At 48.7% G+C, this 19,821-nt stretch overlaps 1 protein-coding gene across 1 annotated transcript in view; it reads right to left on the reverse strand.

The window, feature by feature from the left end:
* Positions 1-19,821, reverse strand: part of ELP3 (elongator acetyltransferase complex subunit 3) — a 107,243-nt gene that overhangs the window by 16,221 nt on the left and 71,201 nt on the right. The window contains exons 11-14 of the mRNA XM_083605256.1: positions 17,548-17,638; positions 13,585-13,650; positions 10,478-10,705; positions 3,932-4,013 (exon numbers count right to left, since the gene is read on the reverse strand). Of these exons, the coding sequence (XP_083461382.1) occupies positions 3,932-4,013; positions 10,478-10,705; positions 13,585-13,650; positions 17,548-17,638 (467 nt within the window). The remainder of the gene's footprint in view (positions 1-3,931; positions 4,014-10,477; positions 10,706-13,584; positions 13,651-17,547; positions 17,639-19,821) is intronic.

Consider the following 19,821-nt stretch of genomic DNA (forward strand, 5'->3'; position numbering starts at 1 on the left):
GGCAGGAGGTAGAAGAAGAAGAAGAGGAGTTTGGATTTGATATCCCGCCATTCACTCCCTTTAAGGAGTCTCAAAGCGGCTCAAATTCTCCTTCCCCTTCCTTCCCCACAACAAACACTCTGTGAGGTGAGTGGGGCTGAGAGACTTCGGAGAAGTGTGACTGGCCCAAGGTCACCCAGCAGCTGCATGTGGAGGAGCGGAGACGCGAACCCGGTTCACCAGATTACGAGACAACCGCTCTTAACCACTACACCACACTGGCACTAGAAATGCTTCTGAATACCAGCGGCTGGAAACCACAGAAGGGGAGGCACTCGACACAGGTTGGGGGGAAACATTCGGAGCCGGCAAGTTACCCCAAAGGTTTGCCCCCGCCCTCGTTTTAGATCGAACTTCCTACTCACAGAGATTTCTCCTCTGGGTTTCCATCCAAGCATTCTCTTCCCTGCTATAAAAGCACAATTTCTATAGCCTCCTTAATCTCCTCTTTTTTGGAGAATGCCTAGGAAAGGGGAGATGGAGATGTGTTGGTGGGATAGCTTTGTCTTAGGGCAGAGGTGGGATTAGAGGGTCTCTTCAAGCGATGCTAAACGTCACAGCGCCGCCCCCCCTCCAGCCAACCGAAGCAGCTTCGGCAAAAGAATGCAGCTTTTAACAAGCACTCAAGGGGGAAAGCCAGCCCCCTTTCCAGCCCAGCACTAAGTGCTAAGTGCCCCCTCTCTCCTCCCACAAGATCCACCAATTCGGCAAATCAGAACGATCACCGGCTGAGAGAGAGAGAACTTCCATCGCCTGATGTGTGGCTAAGTTAAGAACTTAAAAGACTTCACGGGGGTCTCTATCACAAAGCCAGCCCACGCAGGTGTCACGCTGGTTCAATATGGGCTCTTAAGCTCTCAAGAGCTTCCTCTTATTTGCTTCTTTTATGGAGCAAATGAGATACAATTACGAAGGATAACCAGTTCTTCGGCATCTCTGAAAGAAGTTGAAAAGAAAAACACAAGTTTCCAAAGAAGGGCACTTAGGGAAGAAGGTCTACGAAGTCCAAATGGGAGGAAAAAAATTGGTGGGGAAAGATTTACTCCGTCGTCAGCTCTGTTCACAGACAGCTAGTCCAAATGGGCAATGGAGATCCCTCAGCTCGCATCGCATCTCATCCTTCTCCAACCCGGTGCCCTCCAGGAGTTTTGGAGACCCACCATCCTTGTCTCAGGCTCATGAGAGTGGTAGTCCAAAACATCTGGAGGTCCCCAAGTTGGGGAAGGTTGACCTATAAGCACAAAAGAAGAGCCTGCTGTTTCAGGCCAATGTCCCACCTAGTCTAGCATCCTGTTTTCACAGTGGCCAAAGAGATGCCCCTTGTGGGAAACCCAGAAGCAGGACCCAAGAACAAGAGCCTTTTCTCCCTGCCTAAGCTTTCCAGCAACTGTCATGTTCTTGTGTTCTTAACATCTGAGTCCCGATGCGTAAAATACAATGATCTGCGGTCCCTCCAACAGTCCCTGCAGATTACCACCCATCCAGCCGACAAATTATATAGCTGACAATTTGCATTGTTTGCAGCTCACGCCAAGGAATCCAACAGGCAAAGCAAACTCTCTGCAGGGGAGACCAGCGCCATGCTCCTGGCCAAGCAGATTTGGCTGTTTTTCAAAGGCAGGGTACAGATGAAGGCTCCATTCCTCTCTGTATATGCATATGTCTATGTATGAATGGAGACTTCCGCTCCTGCTGGCCGGTGAGGGAGGCCACGATAATTTCGCTGCTGCCTTGTGAATGCTCAGAAAGGCGGTTTGGAGAAAGGAAGGAAAGAAAAGAAAATGTCCCATGCAACCCACCCGCCTCCTGAAATTAACAAAGCCAGATAATCTCCGCCAGCGCAACCCTGCCTGTATTTTTATTTATGATAAAACCCCACGGAGGAAGTTGAGCGTTTTAGATTGCATTTCCCAGGTAACAGCTGGAGAGCCTCTATTCTTTGAAGGCTCTTTGACCAACTCTCTTTCCCTTTTCGTTCTTAGAGCCCAGTTCTGAATCCTGATCGCTTCGGGGAGGAAGAGACACGCAAACGTCTGGTTGGGAATATTGTGCTGGCTCAAAGAAGCAGGCAGCTAAAGAAGCCCGCTCAACGCAGAGCTCACACTGCGGCTGCATCTCCCCGCTCCCCGACTGGGGAAGAGCAACGTTCCCCTTTTAACATTTCCCCCTGATGCATGCTCAGGTTGGCGATATTAGCATTAGAACGAGACCCTTGCCATGCCTATAACCTCACAAGGAGAGAATGGTTACCCAATTTACTCCCGGTTCATTCAGATACAGTCTCAAATTGGCGTCAGCGGAGAAACGAGCCCTTTCGCTTAACAGCTCCTCTCTGCTTTCTGTCACGGTCTGCTTTTTAGCCAAACGGAGCGTTCTCATCCCCAATAGAACTCATCGAGCGCAGTGGCCGGGTTAGGAGGGAGGGAGACTCCCTGCTCATTTCATTTTCAACAAGAGTCACCCCGCAAGTCTAAAACTCATGGGAAGGATCAGAACACGCCTTTGAGGAAAGTTTCAGGCAACCTCTGGTCGGGATTCTCCGACAGGGGTCAGCAAACTTTTGCAGCAGGGGGCCGGTCCACTGTCCCTCAGACCTTGTGGGGGGCCGGACTATATTTTGAAGGGAAAACAATGAACGAATTCCTATGCCCCACAAATAACCCAGAGATGCATTTTAAATAAAAGGACACATTCTACTTCCGGGTTTGTTGTGTTCACAAGCCGAAAAGACGCAAAATGAACCTAATGCAACACGAGGTATGACTGTAAGATGTTTTCTGTTCCCTGAGAATTGTGTTTGGCAGGGAGGGTATTAAGTTCTAGGAGTCTCTTCCTATGGCCAAACTTGGCCCTCCAGCTGCTTTGGGACCACAATTCCCATCATCCCTGACCACTGGTCCTGTTAGTTAGGGATGATGGGAGTTGTAGTCCCCAAAACAGCTGGAGGGCCAAATTTGGCGATCATTGCTGTAGAGGGAAAGGGTACATATTCCAGACACAGGCTAAGTGCCTCAGAGAGAGCTAATCTGCACATGTAAAAGGTAAAGGGACCCCTGACCAGTAGGTCCAGTCGCGGACAACTCTGGGGTTGCGGCACTCATCTTGGTTTATTGGCCAAGGGAGCCGGCGTACAGCTTCCGGGTCATGTGGCCAGCATGACTAAGCCGCTTCTGGTGAACCAGAGCAGTGCACGGAAACGCCGTTTACCTTCCCGCCAGAGTGGTGCCTATTTACCTACTTGCACTTTGACGTGCTTTTGAACTGCTAGGTTGGCAGGAGCAGGGACCGAGCAACGGGAGCTCACCCCGTCACAGGGATTCAAACCGCCGACCTTCTTATCAGCAAGCCCTAGGCTCTGTGGTTTAGACCACAGCGCTGCCAGGGTAGACTTGCCTAAACAGGAATGTATATAGCAGGTGCCGGAAAGTACAGGTTAATGACTGATTTGTGCACACCCAATTGGCGTTTGACTGCGCATGTGTGCATTGCAGTGACCCGGAAGTGGCCGGAAAAGGGTTCAGAGGAGGTTATGCCTGGTATAAGCCAGGCTTCCTCAACCTCGGCCCTCCAGATGTTTTTGGCCTACAACTCCCATGATCCCTCGCTAGCAGGACCAGTGGTCAGGGATGCTGGGAATTGTAGTCTCAAAAACATCTGGAGGGCTGAGGTTGAGGAAGCCTGGTATAAGCAGTCTTGGAGAACCCAAAAGTTTACATGAGTAGGAGAAAGTCTTTGGAAAACCTGAGGGTGGGCAAGGGAACCATATGGGAGGGAGAAGGAATGGATTGTGTTGCAAGGGGGCAGCGTTGAGCCAGGGCGCGACACCTCGCACAATTTTGCTGCAGCTGCCCCCCCTGCTCTTAAAAGTGGGAGGCAAATTTGCCCGACGTACCTGAAATGACGGTGATCTTCCACGACCCGTGCTCTTCCTTCGCGATTCTCTCCGCCTCCTCCATCAGCAGCATCCCAAATCCCTAGAGAAGAGGAAGGAAGACAAGCGAGTTTGTCTTCGAGATTACAAGGAACTTGTAATTTAGGGATTAGCAGGGAGTTTGTTTAAAAAAACTCTTGCTGGTGGAATGGGGGGGCGGAGGTCACAGAAGTACTTGCGGGCGTGAAAAAAGGCAGTGTGACAGCAGAGATGAATCTTAAAAAAACACTCCAAACGTTTCTCCTTTGTTTCTCGAGTAATCTAGAGGTGGCTTTGCTGAGACACTCCAGCTTGCAGTGCAGGGAACTGATGGATGCACAAATTTGAGTTTGGATTTAAAAAATAAATATAAACAAGGGTTGGGTAAGCTTCAAAGGGCCAGGCCCCCCAGCCCCCCGAACCCTTCCCAGGCCACTCCCTTCCCTGCCCTTAAACTCCCATATTGCTCCTCGCTTGTCTGGATGGGGTACAGAGAAAGGTGTGTGCAGAAACCAGCTTGCTGCACAGACATAACATTAGCACCTGTGGCTCCGCCCACTTTTACCTCTGGCTCCACCCACCTCTGACATGTGGCCCTTGGGGGGTTGGCCAGAAGGAAATATGGCTCTCAGGTTAGAAAAACGTTCCCTGCCCAGCTTCAACCGAGGCAGCTTCGCCCGTGGTCCAAATTTTAACCCGTTTTCAGACTATTAACTTTTTGAAAGTCTTAGGTCATTATTAACAATTCTCGTTGATAATTTTATTGTATGATCCTCTTTTTTTTGTTTTGTTTTGCAAACTGCTTTGAGGTTTCTCCCCCTTTCTCCGTCAAGTCTTGCAAAATAAAAATAAAATAAATAAAATGGCACCCCGAGCCGTAAACCTTGTTCTCAGGAGTGTCTGGCGTTTGCAAACTACAGCCTGGGGTGTTTGCACAATTTGGCCAGCTTGCTTAAAATCTGGAGGCACCCGGCTCCTGTTGCCTTTGCCGCTGCACACACACACACACACCCCTACAAAAACTGGCAGTGGGAATCGGCCCAGGAAATCCTGCAAGCCGCAGAGGGGGGACGATTTGCAATGTCTGGCTTTGCTGTGCCCACAAGGCCAGTCGGAGAGGGTTTCTGAAGGGGGTGCAATCCTGCGTCAAACAAAAAAGGACCCATCTGCAAGGAACAAGAGCGTTATTCTCGCACAACAGAGATATCTCTTATGCTAAACATAACGTTCCCTAGCATACCGTTTTGGGGAAGAAGTGAGTGTGTGTTTATTTGTGTGGGGATTATTCATTTTTAGGGTACTGATGGCTGCCCCCCTATAAACATTCCTGCAGCCCACATTTGTGCGTCACGCGCCCGAGTCTCCATTTCCAATCTATTTCAATTTGTTAGCGCTGGGCTCCAGTCAATTGATTTTCCTCCCCCTTCCACCTTCCACGTGCGTCAACCATTTTTCCGCTCCCGGCTTTTGAAATTTCGCTTTCAGGAGGTAAGCATTCATTTTCTGCTCTCTCTCTCTCTCTCTCTCTCTCTCTTTTCTCCTCCATGCCACCCCCCCAACCCGCAAATTCCATTTTACCACTTCTGCCTTGTTGCCCGGGGTCATTACTATCAAACAGAAGTTGCATCCTAATGCACATGCAGCCGACGGAGAACGCTTAATTTAAAACAAAACAATTTTTTTTTTAAAAAAAAACCACACACGAAGACAATAGCGAAATTAAAACATCAGCCCTGGAGGATTCAGGTGGAAAGGAAACAAGGACCATTCTTCTACTATACCATCTAAAATTATGATTATGGTTATTGTATTTATTTATATCTTGCCTTCCCCGCCTCAGACGCAAGGCAGCTTGCATAAATTAAAACAACGCAGATAAAATGCAGAAAGCACAGAAAAGATTGCAGTCAAAAAAGCAATTGAACTCTAATGGAGTTAAAATAATATAACCCCCCCCCATTTTTTTTTATTATTATTAAAATACAGATAATAAAAACACGGCAGCACTATTAAGAGACCTTCCCTTAACAATACTGTCAGTTCCCAAAGGCCTGTTGAAATAACACCGTCTTCACCTGCCCATTTCAAGTGCAAAAAAGAGGCAGCCAGTCTAGCTTCTCTAAGAAGGGTGTTCCAAAGTTCCTTGGAAGGAGCCACCACAGAGAAGGCCCTCTCCCGCATCGCAGCCAAGCAGACCTGTAAGGGGGGTGGGGTGGGACTGGGAAAAAACAATGCTGTCCAGGGTTGTAAAGACTGCGGAGAGAATAACTGGGTGCACTCTTCCCACCTTGGATCAAATCTATGCTTCCAGGTGCCATAAGAAAGCTGCAGAGATAGCGCAGGATAGTGTGCACCCCGGAAATGATCTCTTTCAGCTTCTGCCTTCTGGAAGAAGGTCCAGGGTTATAAAGACTAGGACTAGCCTCCTGAGAAACAGTTTATATCCAAATGCAATTTTGGTTTTAAACTCAGTGTAAGGTAGTTTCTATGGGAGTATATTGTATTTAATTATGGGGTATCAGAGTTTTTAGGGGGTCAATCAGGCTGGGATAGCTAGCTTGTTGGTTTCTGAATGTCTGATGTAGATTTTCAATTTCACTGTTCTATATAGGACAATGACAATAAAGATTATTGTATTGTATTGTATCTCCATATAAGGCAGGAAGTGACACGTCTGAAACCCTGGAAGAGTCACTGCTGCCAGTCGGGGGTTGACAATACTGAGTTTGATGGACCGAAGGGCTGGCTCGGTCTAAGGCAGCTTCTGGCTGCAGCTTTTTGACCCAGATGAAGTTTCTGAGCCCTTTTAAAACCCAGTGTAAGGAGTCTGTATGGGAATATATTGTATTTAAAAATGGGGTATCAGAGTTTTTAGGAGGCTAACCAGGTTGGGATAGTTGGGATAGCAGGCTTGTTGGTTTTGAATGTCTTATGTAGAATTCCCCCCCCCCCCAATTTCATTGTTCTGTATGGGACAATGGCAATAAAGATTATTGTATCGTATCGTATTGTGTCATATCGTAAGGTTCCCCTCCCTCAAAGCCTGGGCAGGTTCATATGGAAGAATATGGATACAATCATAGAACTGTGGAGTTTGAAGGGGACCCGAGGGCCATCTAGTCCAACCCCCTGCTATGCCGGAATCACAGCCTGGCCCTAAAAGCCCAAAACCTGGCCACTGAGGGTCATATTCAAGCAGTAGCTGTGCTTTGGGATGTTAATTGTGGCATATTAACTCATCTGTGGTCCGTATCTGTGTTTTAACAATTTTTGAAATATTGTTTTCATTCTATTGGTGTTTGATTCCTTTTTAAACAATTTTATATGAATTTTACCTGGCAGTGTAAACCGCCTTGAGTCCCCACTGCGGAAAAGGCAGGATATAATGAATATAACAATGATTTTTATCGCTAACATGCTTTCCACCCTGGGCTCCTTTGGGAGGGAGGGCAGGATGTAAATGAATGAATAAATGAATATCCAACCCTCTCAGGAGCCTAGGAGATACCCGGGGCCACGTCTCAGAGGACAATCTGAGGAAAAGGCTGATTCCTTATGCGGCGCTGTGACTCCTAGCCAGCACTTCAAACTGTGCCTTGTGGGTTATGTTTATTTGTGGGGTTAATGTTCTCTGGGTCCCCCCTGCTGCCAATGAGGCAGAGATTGACCCCAGATGATGATGAAGATAAGAATAAGAATAAGAATAAGAATTTGCTATTTGTACCTCACCCATCTGGCTGGGTTTCCCAGCCACTCTGGGCGGCTTCCAACAAAGATTAAAAATACATTAAAATGTCACACATTAAAAACGTCCCTGAACAGGGCTGCCTTCAGATGTCTTCTGAATGTCAGGTAGTTGTTTATCTCTTTGACATCTGATGGGAGGACGTTCCACAGGGCAAGTGCCACCACCGAGAAGGCCCTCTGCCTGGTTCCCCGTAACTTCGCTTCTAGCAATGAGGGAACCGCCAGAAGGCCCTCGGTGCTGGACCTCAGTGTCCGGGCTGAACGATGGGGGTGGAGACGCTCCTTCAGGTATACTGGGCCAAGGCCGTTTAGAGCTTTAAAGGTCAACACTAGCACTTTGAATTGTGCCCGGAAACATACTGAGAGCCAATGTAGGTCTTTCAAGACCGGTGTTATGTGGTCTCGGGGGCCGCCCCCAGTCACCAGTCTAGCTGCCCTTGGGTGCTGTGGTGCCCCATCTCTGGAATATCCACCCAATACATTCACTTGGGTTTTTCCTGGCCTTCGCACGCGCCCAGATCTTGGCTCCAATGTAGTTTCTGCCGTTGAATTTTTTATCTGCCCTGTTTTTAAATTGCTTTATTTCTCTGTTCGCACATGTCCTTTCTTCTTTGAAAAACAGTAAGATTTTTATCGCCCGCTGCTCTCAAGGGCTGAAAATGTTGTTAAAAGGAATTTGGTGTAAAATAAATAAGTGGAAGCTAGTGAGACCTGAACCCTGAAAAAGGCCAATTAACTACATAGCTGCCGTGCCGCCATTTCTGAATATTCTTCCAAGACGTATAATGCATTGCGCAAGAACATAAGGAGAGCCTTTAGCTGGATCAGGCCTATGGCCCATCTGGCCCAGCATCCTGTTCTCACAATGGCCACCCAGCTGCACATGGGAATACTGCAAGCAGGATTCGAACACAAGAGCAGCTCTCTCCCCTCCTGTGGTTTCCAGCAATTAGCATACTGAAACACTGCTGCTTCAGGGACCTGAAGTCGAGTTTGTCAAAGCCTCTATGACACACTAGGCAACAGATATTTGTTGTTTAGTCATTTAGTTGTGTCCGCCTCTTCGTGACCCCCTGGACCAGAGCACGCCAGGCCCTCCTGTCTTCCACTGCCTCCCGCAGTTTGGTCAAACTCATGCTGGTAGCTTCGAGAACACTGTCCCACCATCTTGTCCTCTGTCGTCCCCTTCTCCTTGTGCCCTCCATCTTTCCCAACATCAGGGTCTTTTCCAGGGAGTCTTCTCTTCTCATGAGGTGGCCAAAGTCTTGGAGCCTCAGCTTCAGGATCTGTCCTTCCAGTGAGCACTCAGGGCTGATTTCCTTCAGAATGGAGAGGTTTGATCTTCTTGCAGTCCATGGGACTCTCAAGAGTCTCCTCCAGCACCAGAATTCAAAAGCATCAATTCTTCGGTGATCAGCCTTCTTTATGGTCCAGCTCTCTCTTCCATACATCACTACTGGGAAAACCATAGCTTTAACTATACGGACCTATATAACTATACAGATATAGGACACAATATAGATTTTAACCTCTGGGAAAAACCTTGGAAAAGCGATTTGAAGTTCACAGCATGTTATTCCTTGAAGGAAAACTACTTGAAAATGATTCACAGGTGGTATTTAACTCCGAGTAGGCTTGCCAAAATGTACAAGACTGAATCAGGTAAGCACTGGAGATGCAAAGAGGCGGAGGGAAAGTTCTTTCATATGTGGTGGACTTGTAAAAGGGTAAAAGAGTATTGGGAAACGATCCCTAATGAATTGAAAAAATGTTTAAAAATACTCCCCCCCCAAGCCCTTTCTGTTGGGGATAATTCAGACTGAAATTCCCAGGTGTCAAAAAAGGTTATTTAAGTATGCTACTACTGCAGCCCGTGTTCTGTTAGCCCCAAAGTGGAAAACGAGCGAGAAGAATGGCAACTTAAGCCGACAGAATATGCACAGCTTGCAGACTTAACGTAGACAAAAAAGAACATACGTTTAGAGAAGATTGGGAAACGTTTTTTGAATATACAGTGGTACCTCGGTTTACAAACTTAATCCGTTCCAGAAGTCCGTTCTTAAACCAAAACCATTTTTAAACCGAGGCGCGCTTTCCCTAATGAGGTCTCCCGCCGGCAGTGCCCTTCCACTGTTCGGATTCCGTTCTTAGACGGAGGTAAAGTTCTCAAACCAAGACACCATTTCCGGTTTTGCGGAGTTTGTAAACCAAAATTGTTCTTAAACTGGACTGTTCTTAAACCGAGGTACCACTGTATGGGAAATAACTGTGGTACACCTGAAAAGCTTGGCAGCATTAAGCTAAATTCAACAGTGTTAATATGTTTTGATGGATGCAATAAGGCACGGGTGGCCAACTCCCAAGGGACTGCGATCTACTCACAAAGTTAAAAACTGGCAGTGATTGACCCCTTTTTGGGGGGTTCGGGTCCAAGTTGTTGAGTTTTTCCAGGGAGGAGGTAAAATGTTGAGCTTTTTTAAGGGGAGCCACAGTTGTTCAGCTGCTTTGGGGGGGAGCCAGTGATCTACCAGTGATCTACAGCAGATGTCCGGTGATCTACTGGTAGATCACAATCTACCTGTTGGACTTGCCTGCAATAAGGGAATACTGAATGGTTTGTTTTTTGTAAAATATGCAGGGATTTATGATACGCAAAATGAACCATGGAAAGGGAAGAAGAGAAGTCACTGATATTTTGAGGATGTTGAAATGAGCACTGTATTTTAAATTGTAAACAGAAAATTAATAAAAATATTATATATATAGGCAGGCTTCAGGTACCTGATGCTGGAATTTCAAGGGGTCACGGCTGCTGACGGGGACCACGCTCCCGTAGACGTGGAGCTCTCGGACGATGGAGACGCCCCCCTTCAGCTCCGCCCGGAACGTCTCCTCTGAGCACTTCCGCAAGCGCAGAAGGCCGATCAGTATGTCCTGCTCAGGGTCCTCATAGGATAGGAAGGTCTCCCAGCCGCCGTTGGCCACATAGTCTCTCCGGATCAGTTCAACCTGTTCGAAAGAGAGGAAGAGGAGGAGAAAGGCCTGAGAAGCTGACTAAAAAAATTAAAAAATTGAGATGGCAACCACGGGGGTGATCATAATTGCGCAGCCCACGAAGGAGCCCAAAGTCAATTTCACGGCCATGCAGGCAATTGTCTGCGTGGGGCTTTGAGCAGAGCGTTTATGTGTGTGTGTGTGTGTGTGTGTTTGTGTGAAATCGCTTCACGTTTGTCTGCCTCGCTGCAGATGGATTTTCAGCAGCATCAGATAAGAGCTGAAGGTGAGATTATTGTATTTTCACACAAGGGAAGCTGGTGTTGGAACTTTAAATGAGAAAGCATTTGTGGAAATCACACACCCAGGCTTCCCAAAGACCCTTGGCAGGCCAGGCGTACAAGGAAGAACGTCCTGAACATTGCCAACATTAAGAGAGAGAGAGAAGAAAAAAGCAACAACAGAAGGGTCCAGACCATAAGACCCTTCATGGCCTGCCAGGATCACTTATGCTCGATCAATACTGCACAACACTGTACCCTCCAGATGTTTTGACTGATTGATCTGAATTTATTTCACCTGTTTCTATGCCACTGTCCACTCAGACGAATCCCAAAGCAGCTTACTGTATTTTAATATTTTGTTGGAAGCTGCCCAGAGTGTCTGGGGAAGCCCAGCCAGATGGGCGGGGTATAAATAATAAATTATTATTACTATTACAATCAATGATCAGCAGCAGTATAATGAGACATCCCAAGTACAGCCTAAATCATGGGTTGGCAAACTAAGGCCCGGGGGCCAGATCCGGCCCAACTGCCTTCTGGATCCGGCCTGCAGACGGTCCGGGAATCGCTGTGTGGATCGGTGTGGGGATTCTGTTCGTTTGGGCTGCGCAATTTTTTTCCTGCGCCGTTCCATCCCCCCCCCCCACTGTGGCGGCATCTCCTTCCTCTCTCCTCCCGGCAGCGGCGTAGCGTGGGTTGTCAGCACCCGGGGCAAGGCAAGTAATTTGCGCCCCCTAACCCGGGGCAAGGCAAGTAATTTGCGCCCCCTAACCCCTAACCTGCCGCCACTGCCAGCTTCTTCTTGCTGCTGCCTGGGCTGGGGTATTTACGGTAAGGTAGCCACGGCGGCGGCGGTGGGTCCGTCTCAGGTGATCTGAGGCGAGTTGCCGTTGGCGCTGGCGCCCAAAAGACGCCGCTTGCCCGGAGGAGGAGGAGGGCAGAGAGGCAAGGAAAATGCAACATGGCCCAGCAGCTGCAGCAGCATTGGCAGCGGCGGGGCTGTGAGGAGGGGCTGCCTGGCCGCCCTCCGCGGCCCTGACGCGCGGGGACCGCGGCGAGCGCTGAGAGCCACTGCCTGCCGGACGCCTTCAGCCCGGACGCGCGCACAGCTCGTCGGTTCCGCGAGACATGGGGCTCTGCTACAGCCTGCGCCCGAGGCTCTTTGGCGACTCCGGAGGCGGCGAGCGCGCCCCCCCAGATGTTGCGCCCGGTGCGGCCGGCCCCCCCTGCACCCCCCACGCTACGCCACTGCCTCCCGGCTTCTCCCCGCCCTGCCTAGAGGAGGAAGGGGGCTGGGCTTTGTTGAGCCCCTCTCCAGATGTCAAGTCCCGCAGGGCCCCGGTCTCTTGTGACAGAGCATTCCACCAGATCGGGGCCACGACCGAAAAAGCCCTGGCTCTGGTTGAGGCCAGCCTAACCTCTTATATCACTGCTCCAGGCTAAACACACCCAACTCCCTCAACTGTTCCTCACAAGGCTTGGTTTCCAGACCCTTGATCCAGTTGGTCTCCACTCTTTGCACAGTTTCCAGCTTGTCAAGGCCTTTCTTAAACTGTGGCACAGTCTGACCGCCTCCTTCGGTAACCCTCATAGAACTCTAGCCCAATGGTTGCCATTAATTTGACTCTGAATTGATTTTAGAATGAATTGATTTTAGAATGTATTTCAATTAAATGATTATGATTTTATGTAAACTGTGTTATTTTTACTGTTGTTAGCCGCTCTGAGCCCGGCTTCGGCTGGGGAGGACGGGATATAAATAAATTATTGTTATTATTATTATTATTATTATTATTAGTCATCTACTAATATCTGGAAGGGACGCGGGTAGCGCTGTGGGTTAAACCACAGAGCCTTGGGCTTGCCAATCAGAAGGTTGGTCGTTCGAATCCCCGCGATAGGGTGACCTCCCATTGCTCGGTCCCTGCTCCTGCCAACCTAGCAGTTCGAAAGCACGTCAAAGTGCAAGTAGATCAATAGGTACTGCTCTGGCGGGAGGGTAAATGGCGTTTCCGTGCGCTGCTCTGGTTCGCCAGAAGCGGCTTAGTCATGCTGGCCACATGACCCGGAAGCTGTATGCCGGCTCCCTCAGCCAATAAAGCGAGATGAGCGCCGCAACCCCAGAGTCAGCCACGACTGGACCTAATGGTCAGGGGTCCCTTTACCTTTACCTAATATTTGAAGGGCTGTCATGTGGAAGATGGCACAAACTTGATTTTTCCTGCTCCAGGGGTAGGTCCTGAACCAATGGATTGAAATGACAAGAAAGAAGAACATGACTAAACGTTTGGAAGGCCTTTCTGGTGGTAGGAGCTGTTTGGTGGTGGGGACGCACTTTCCCAGGAGGCGGGGGACTCTCCTGCATTGGCAGTTTTTAAGCAGAGGTTGGATGGTCCATCTATCAGGGAGACTTTAGCTGCGATTCCTCCATTGCAGGGGGTTGGACTAGATGACCCTTGGGGTCCCCTCCAACTCTACAATTTTATGATTCTTCCTCTCTTGGTCTCCCTGTCTCAGTGTTCACAAAAAATAATTTTGATGTGGTTTTATGAAAAATCACACATATACACACACATGGAGCGAGGCCCGCTGAGAAGGAACAAGTCTTACCTGATAAGGTCTCACTCTGTGATGAATCTCTTGAATTCCGACCTCTCTCGTCCTCACATCGCGACACTAGGTGGGGGGAAAGGAGAGAGGCAGGTGGCAATTATGCAAGGGAGAGACAGACAGGATAAGGGACACTGCCTTCCCCATAATCACCCCCAGAGTTAAAACGAAGTTGGGATAGAGTTCTTCACCCGATCATTTCAAACGGGGAGGCTTCAAAATAAAAATGCTCACCAATCCGTCCCTAATGAATCTCTGGGAAAAACAAAAGCCCAATCCATGGCGTTTTAAGATGCAAAAAAGGACACACTGATTGGCATCGGTTTCACTAAGCAAATATGCATCTCAGGAGGAAATGTGCCATTTGATGTAAAGCGCCAAGGCACAGAATGAGGTGCTAACTCTCACTGTGTTCCATGCTGGAGAGATATGGAATTGGAAGGGGGAGTAGTAATATAATGTTCTGCAGAGAAACTCTTGAGCAAGTTCCTTCAGAATGCAGGAGGAGGCTATTAATGACAATTTCTAGGCGCAGAAATCTGATGTGAGTACAGTGGTACCTCGGGTTAAGGTTACAGACTCCGCTAACCCAGAAATAGTACCTCGGGTTAAGAACTTTGCTTCAGGATGAGAACAGAAATTGTGCTCCGGCGGTGCGTCAGCAGCAGGAGGCTCCATTAGCTAAAGTGGTGCTTCAGGTTAAGAACAGTTTCAGGTTAAGTACGGACCTCCGGAACAAATTAAGTACTTAACACGAGGTACCACTGTAATAGGGAGGACATCAAAAGAGTCTCCTATCTAGAACACCTTGACCTTGACCTATCAGGCAAGGCAAACCACCTGTCCGTGGTACCTTGACCTGTGACACCTTCAAACTATTATAGATAGGCATGGACAACTCTCACCAGCCCAAACTACTGGCCATACAGCCTGGCGCTGATGGCAGTTTGTGTCCGAAAACATCTGGAAGGCCACATGCTAGCCATCCTGCCCTAAAAGATAAAGTTCACAGCTTGGGAATGCTCTTAGTTCTGGCTTTTCAGGTGATAGATCTGGGCCACAAACCACCAGCTTATCCTGGTGACACGAGCTGTGACCCTTCTGGGAGAGAGGAAGCCTGGCCACTTGTAACCTGCAGGTTTGCAGAACTTGATTCAGGTAGGCAAGAAAGAAAGATTCCACCTAAACATTAGGAAGAACTTCCTGACAGTAAGAGCTGTTCGACAGTGGAATTTGCTGCCAAGGAGTGTGGTGGAGTCTCCTTCTTTGGAGGTCTTTAAGCAGAGGCTTGACAACCATATGTCAGGAGTGCTCTGATGGTGTTTCCTGCTTGGCAGGGGGTTGGACTCGATGGCCCTTGTGGTCTCTTCCAACTCTATGATTCTAGGCAACCGTGTTGGTCTGATGCAGTCGAAATATATATATATCTATATGCAGTCGATATATATATATAGATAGATAGATATAGATATAGATATAGAAAAATTGTCCAGTAGCACGTTAAAGGTAAAGGGACCCCGACCATTAGGTCTAGTTGTGACCGACTCTGGGGTTGCGCCGCTCATCTTGCTTTATTGGCCGAGGGAGCGGGCGTACAGCTTCCAGGTCATGTGGCCAGCATGACTAAGCCGCTTCTGGTGAACCAGAGCAGTGCACGGAAACACTGTTTATCTTCCCGCCGGAGCGGTGCCTATTTATCTACTTGCACTTTGACGTGCTTTCGAACTGCTAGGTTGGCGGGAGCTGGGACCGAACAACAGGAGCTCACCCCGTCGCGGGGATTCGAACCGCCGACCTTCTGATCGGCAAGCCCTAGGCTCTGTGGTTTAACCCACAGCGCCACCCTTAGCACCTTAGAGTATCTTAGTAGCACCTTAGAGACCAATTAAGTTTGTTCTTGGTATAAGCTTTCGTGTGCATGCACACTTCTTCAGATACCTTGAATGCAGAACTTGAATAAGACCGCTGCAGTGCTCTGTATGTTGAGCTGCCCTTGAAGACTGCCTAGAAGAGTCTGGTGGTCCAGAACTTCACTGCAAGAGACTTGATTGGGACTGGTCCAAAGGGTCATAACATATCGGGCCAGTTCCTAACAACCTACGTGGGCTACCTGAAGGTCTGGAGCAGGTCAAAGGGTTGGTTTAACCCAGCATCGCCTGTCCCCACATGGCTCAGGTACTGCTGTCTCTTGGTCACCACCCATCTCACCCCACGGGAAGGATTGGCTGTTGAACTTGGAGAGCCACGCACCGGGCAAGCCTTTTATCCTTCCAGCGCCAGGCAAAAAAACCTTTTTCCTATTTATCCGAATTTGTTATCTGCTTTTTTGTTTATGGCCGCTGCCATTTTCAGCTGCGCCATTATAATCTGATGACGCTCTTGTTGTTTTGTTTCTAATTGCAAGCCATTCCGAGAGCTTGACTGTGAGCCGGTGGGCAGGATATTAATCTTCATACGTACATAAATGAATGAGGAAGCGGGAGAAAATGTCTTTGCCTCCAGAAAAGCAGATGGAGTGAAACCAGTGTGCGGACGGGAGCTGTGATCTAAGAGGGTCTTCCCCAACCGGGTGCCCTCCGGAGGTTTTGGACTACAATTCCCTTCAGCCCCAGCCACCGGAGCTGTGTCAGGGCCCCAGGGCAGACTCTGCGATTAAGATCTCCTCTGCACTCACACACCAGTTCTGCGTTCTTGATCTGGAAGCTGCAGCGAGCGCAGAATGCTGCAGCGCAATTGCTGATGGGAGCAAGGCATTGTCAGCATACAACGCCTGTGCTCAGAGGTTTGCGCCGGCTGCCGATTTGCTACTGGGCCAGGTTTGAGGTGTTACTATGAGTATGCAAAGCCCATAGCAACTTGAGACCAGATCACCTGCGAAATCCTCTTGCCCCACATGCACCCATTCAAACCCTTCATTTATCTGCAGAACTGACGCGGTTACAGGTACCACGCAAGACCCGTTCTGCGTTTGCAACAACTTGATCTTTTAGTGTGGCAGCACCTACACTTGGGAACTCCCTGCCACTTGAAACCTAGGCAGGCGCCTTCAGTGTACTCTTCTCGGTGCCTGCAAAAAACATCCTCGTCTAGACAAGCCTGCCCAAATGTTTTAGAAAGCTGGTGCGAGTTGTATTCTGCTCTTAGGTAAAGGGACCCCTGACCATTAGGTCCAGTCGTGGCCGACTCTGGGGTTGCGGCGCTCATCTCGCTTTACTGGCCGAGGGAGCCGGCGTACAGCTTCTGGGTCATGTGGCCAGCAGGACTAAGCCGCTTCTGGTGAACCAGAGCAGCGCACGGAAACGCCGTTTACCTTCCCGCCAGAGCGGTACCTATTGATCTACTTGCACTTTGACGTGGTTTCGAACTGCTAGGTTGGCGGGAGCAGGGACTGAGCAACGGAAGCTCACCCAGTTGCGGGGGTTCGAAGCACCGACCTTCTGATCGGCAAGCCCTAGGCTCTGTGGTTTAACCCACAGCGCCTCCCGTGTCCCGTATTCTGCTTTTAGTCTACTGTTATTTTAAATTCTCAAAGTATCTTTAACTGTTATTTTTCCTTAATGACAATTTTATTGTTTCATTTTTTTCTATATTGCTTTGAGGTTTTTTTGTTTTGTTTTTAATAATTGAGTTTTGTATAAATTTTAAGAAATGAACAGGCGTGCATGTCTGGATTTGGTCCGTAGAGACTTATCTTCCAATCGTAAGAGCAACGAGCCATCAGGTGCCCCGGCTGAGTTTGAGGAGGGAGGGAAAGATGGTGTAGCGCCCAAAAGACCATGCAAAATTTGGACATGTTTCCCTGCCCCCTGTCCACAAGCTCTTCTTGGGTGGGGGGCTGCGGCTTGCGGCCCTACTCTCGTGCCATTCCTGGGAACAAAGCAGACTTTACGTGGGAGTCAGTTCATCTCTGGAACCGTCAGAAAGGAGAAATCAGAGAAGCTCGATTGGAACATCACATTTTACCTCCGTCCCCAGGTCTTTCATCCTGGCCAGAGCGAGTTCCCTCAAGTTACCGTGCTCTACTCCAGAGCTGACGAGGGGCATCGGAATATCTCTGAAAGCAAGACATTAAGTAAAGGATTACAAACAGGGATATGTCCACAAATCATTGACACGTTTTCCACTGGCAATGGAAGTATGCCAATGAATAATAATAATAATAATAATAATAATAATTTATTTATATCCTGCCCTCCCAGCTGAAGCCGGGCTCAGAGCGGCTAACAACAATAAAAGTAACACAGCATTCTAAAATCAATTCATTCTAAAATCAATTCAAAATCAAATTCATGGCAACCATTGGGCTAGAGTTCTATGAGGATCACCAAAGGAGGGAGTCAGGCTGTGCCCTAGCCAAAGGCCAGGTGAAACAGCTCTGTCTTGCAGGCCCTGCGGAAAGATGTCAAGTCCCGCAGGGCCCTAGTCTCTTGGGACAGGGTGTTCCACCAAGTCAGGGCCACAGCCGAAAAAGCCCTGGCTCTGGTTGAGGCCAGCCTAACCTCCCTGTGGCCCGGGATCTCCAAGATGTTTTTGTTTGAAGACCGTAAGGTCCTCTGTAGGACATACCAGGAGAGGCGGTCCTGTAGGTACGAGGGTCCCAGGCCATATAGGGCTTTAAAGGGGCTGAGCAATACAAGTGGTTTGAGGGCATTTGGGTTACACTTGGGTCCCGCTTGCAAGCCCCCCTTTGAGCCATCTGGTTGACCACTGGGCCTGACGGACTCTAGGCTCCATCAACAGAAGTACAGTGTCAGGATCAAGGGAAATAGTCCCGCTCTATTCTGCCTTGGCCAGACCCCACCTGGAATCCCGTGTCCAGCTCTGGGCGTTGCAATTTAAGGAGGATATTAACAAGCTGCAAAGTGTTCAGAGGAGGGCGACCAAGAGGATCAAAGAATCTGGAAACCAAGCCTTATGAGGAACGGTTGAGAGAGTTGGGTGCGTTTAGCCTGGAAAAGGGGAGGCTGAGAGGGGATATGAGAGCCAGCTTCAAATATCTCAAGGGCTGGAAGAGGGAGCAAGCTTGTTTTCTTCTGCTCTGGAGGGTGGGACTCGAACCAGTGGATTCAAGTAACAAGAATGGAGATTCTAACTAAATCTTAGGACGAACTTTGTGACTGTCAGAGCTGTCTGACAGTGGAACGGAATCCCTTGGAAAGTTTCTCATCCACTGGAGGTTCGTAAACAGGTGCCATCTGTCAGGATTGCAGGGGGTGGACTGGATGACCCTCAGGGTCCCTTCCAACTCTACAATTCTGTGCTTCTATGATTTCCCCAAGTCTCCATCCTTCCACCTGAGCCACTGCACAAGTGACTCTCACAGCGGCAAATAATTGTAAAAAGATCCGGGGGAAGTCAGTTGTTAAAGGCCAACGACTTCCTAAGCTTGCCGGGGTCTCCTTCAACTTGTTGCATGCTTCGTTCCGTCCCAAGGACGAATCATCTACGGTATTTATCACTCCATAAGACACACTTCTTTCTTCCTAAAAAGTAAGGAGAAATGTCTGTGCGTCTTATGGAGCGAATGTGTGGTCCCTGGAGCCAAATTGCCCAGGGGCAAAAAGCAGATCATGCTCTTTTTTAAAAAGCGGAAAATGGGTGTTGAAACAAAGCCACTGATTGTTTGCCGATCGGGGAGAGAGATAAGGGACGCTAGAGATAAAGGAGGCTGTCTGGGAGGGGGGAGATAAAGACAGCAAACTTGCAAAGGGGGGAAACAGGAAGACTAAAGCAATAAGGAGAGAAATTAGAAGAAAGGGAGGAGCAAAAAACTGCTCCAGCTAAGGAAAAGACACTAAGGCAAACAAGAGGGAAGGGGGTGTTGAAAGGAAACAGAAAAGAGATAAGGGATGCTAGCGGTGGCTGCCTGGGAGGGGGGAGGTAATGGATCTTCAGGATTTTTGCATTGGGTCACCCCAAATTCACCATCAGATCACATGTCTGTGGCTACAGCATGAACCACAAATACACCCACTGTTTCATTCAGAATATATTCATTCAGAATATTTTAAATACGGTAATTCAGGCTTCCTCAACCTCAGCCCTCCAGATGTTTTGAGACTACAATTCCCATCATCCCTGACCACTGGTCCTGCTAGCTAGGGATCATGGGAGTTGTAGGCCAAAAACATTTGGAGGGCCGAGGTTGAGGAAGCCTGAACTAATTCCTATGTTCTCTCTCGATACAGCATTGGCTTGGGGTAAGTCGATTTTATTTCTGATTCACACCAGACTCCG

Source organism: Podarcis filfolensis (assembly GCF_964270895.1).
Source record: "Podarcis filfolensis genome assembly, chromosome: 3".
Classification (NCBI taxonomy): Eukaryota; Metazoa; Chordata; class Lepidosauria; order Squamata; family Lacertidae; genus Podarcis; species Podarcis filfolensis.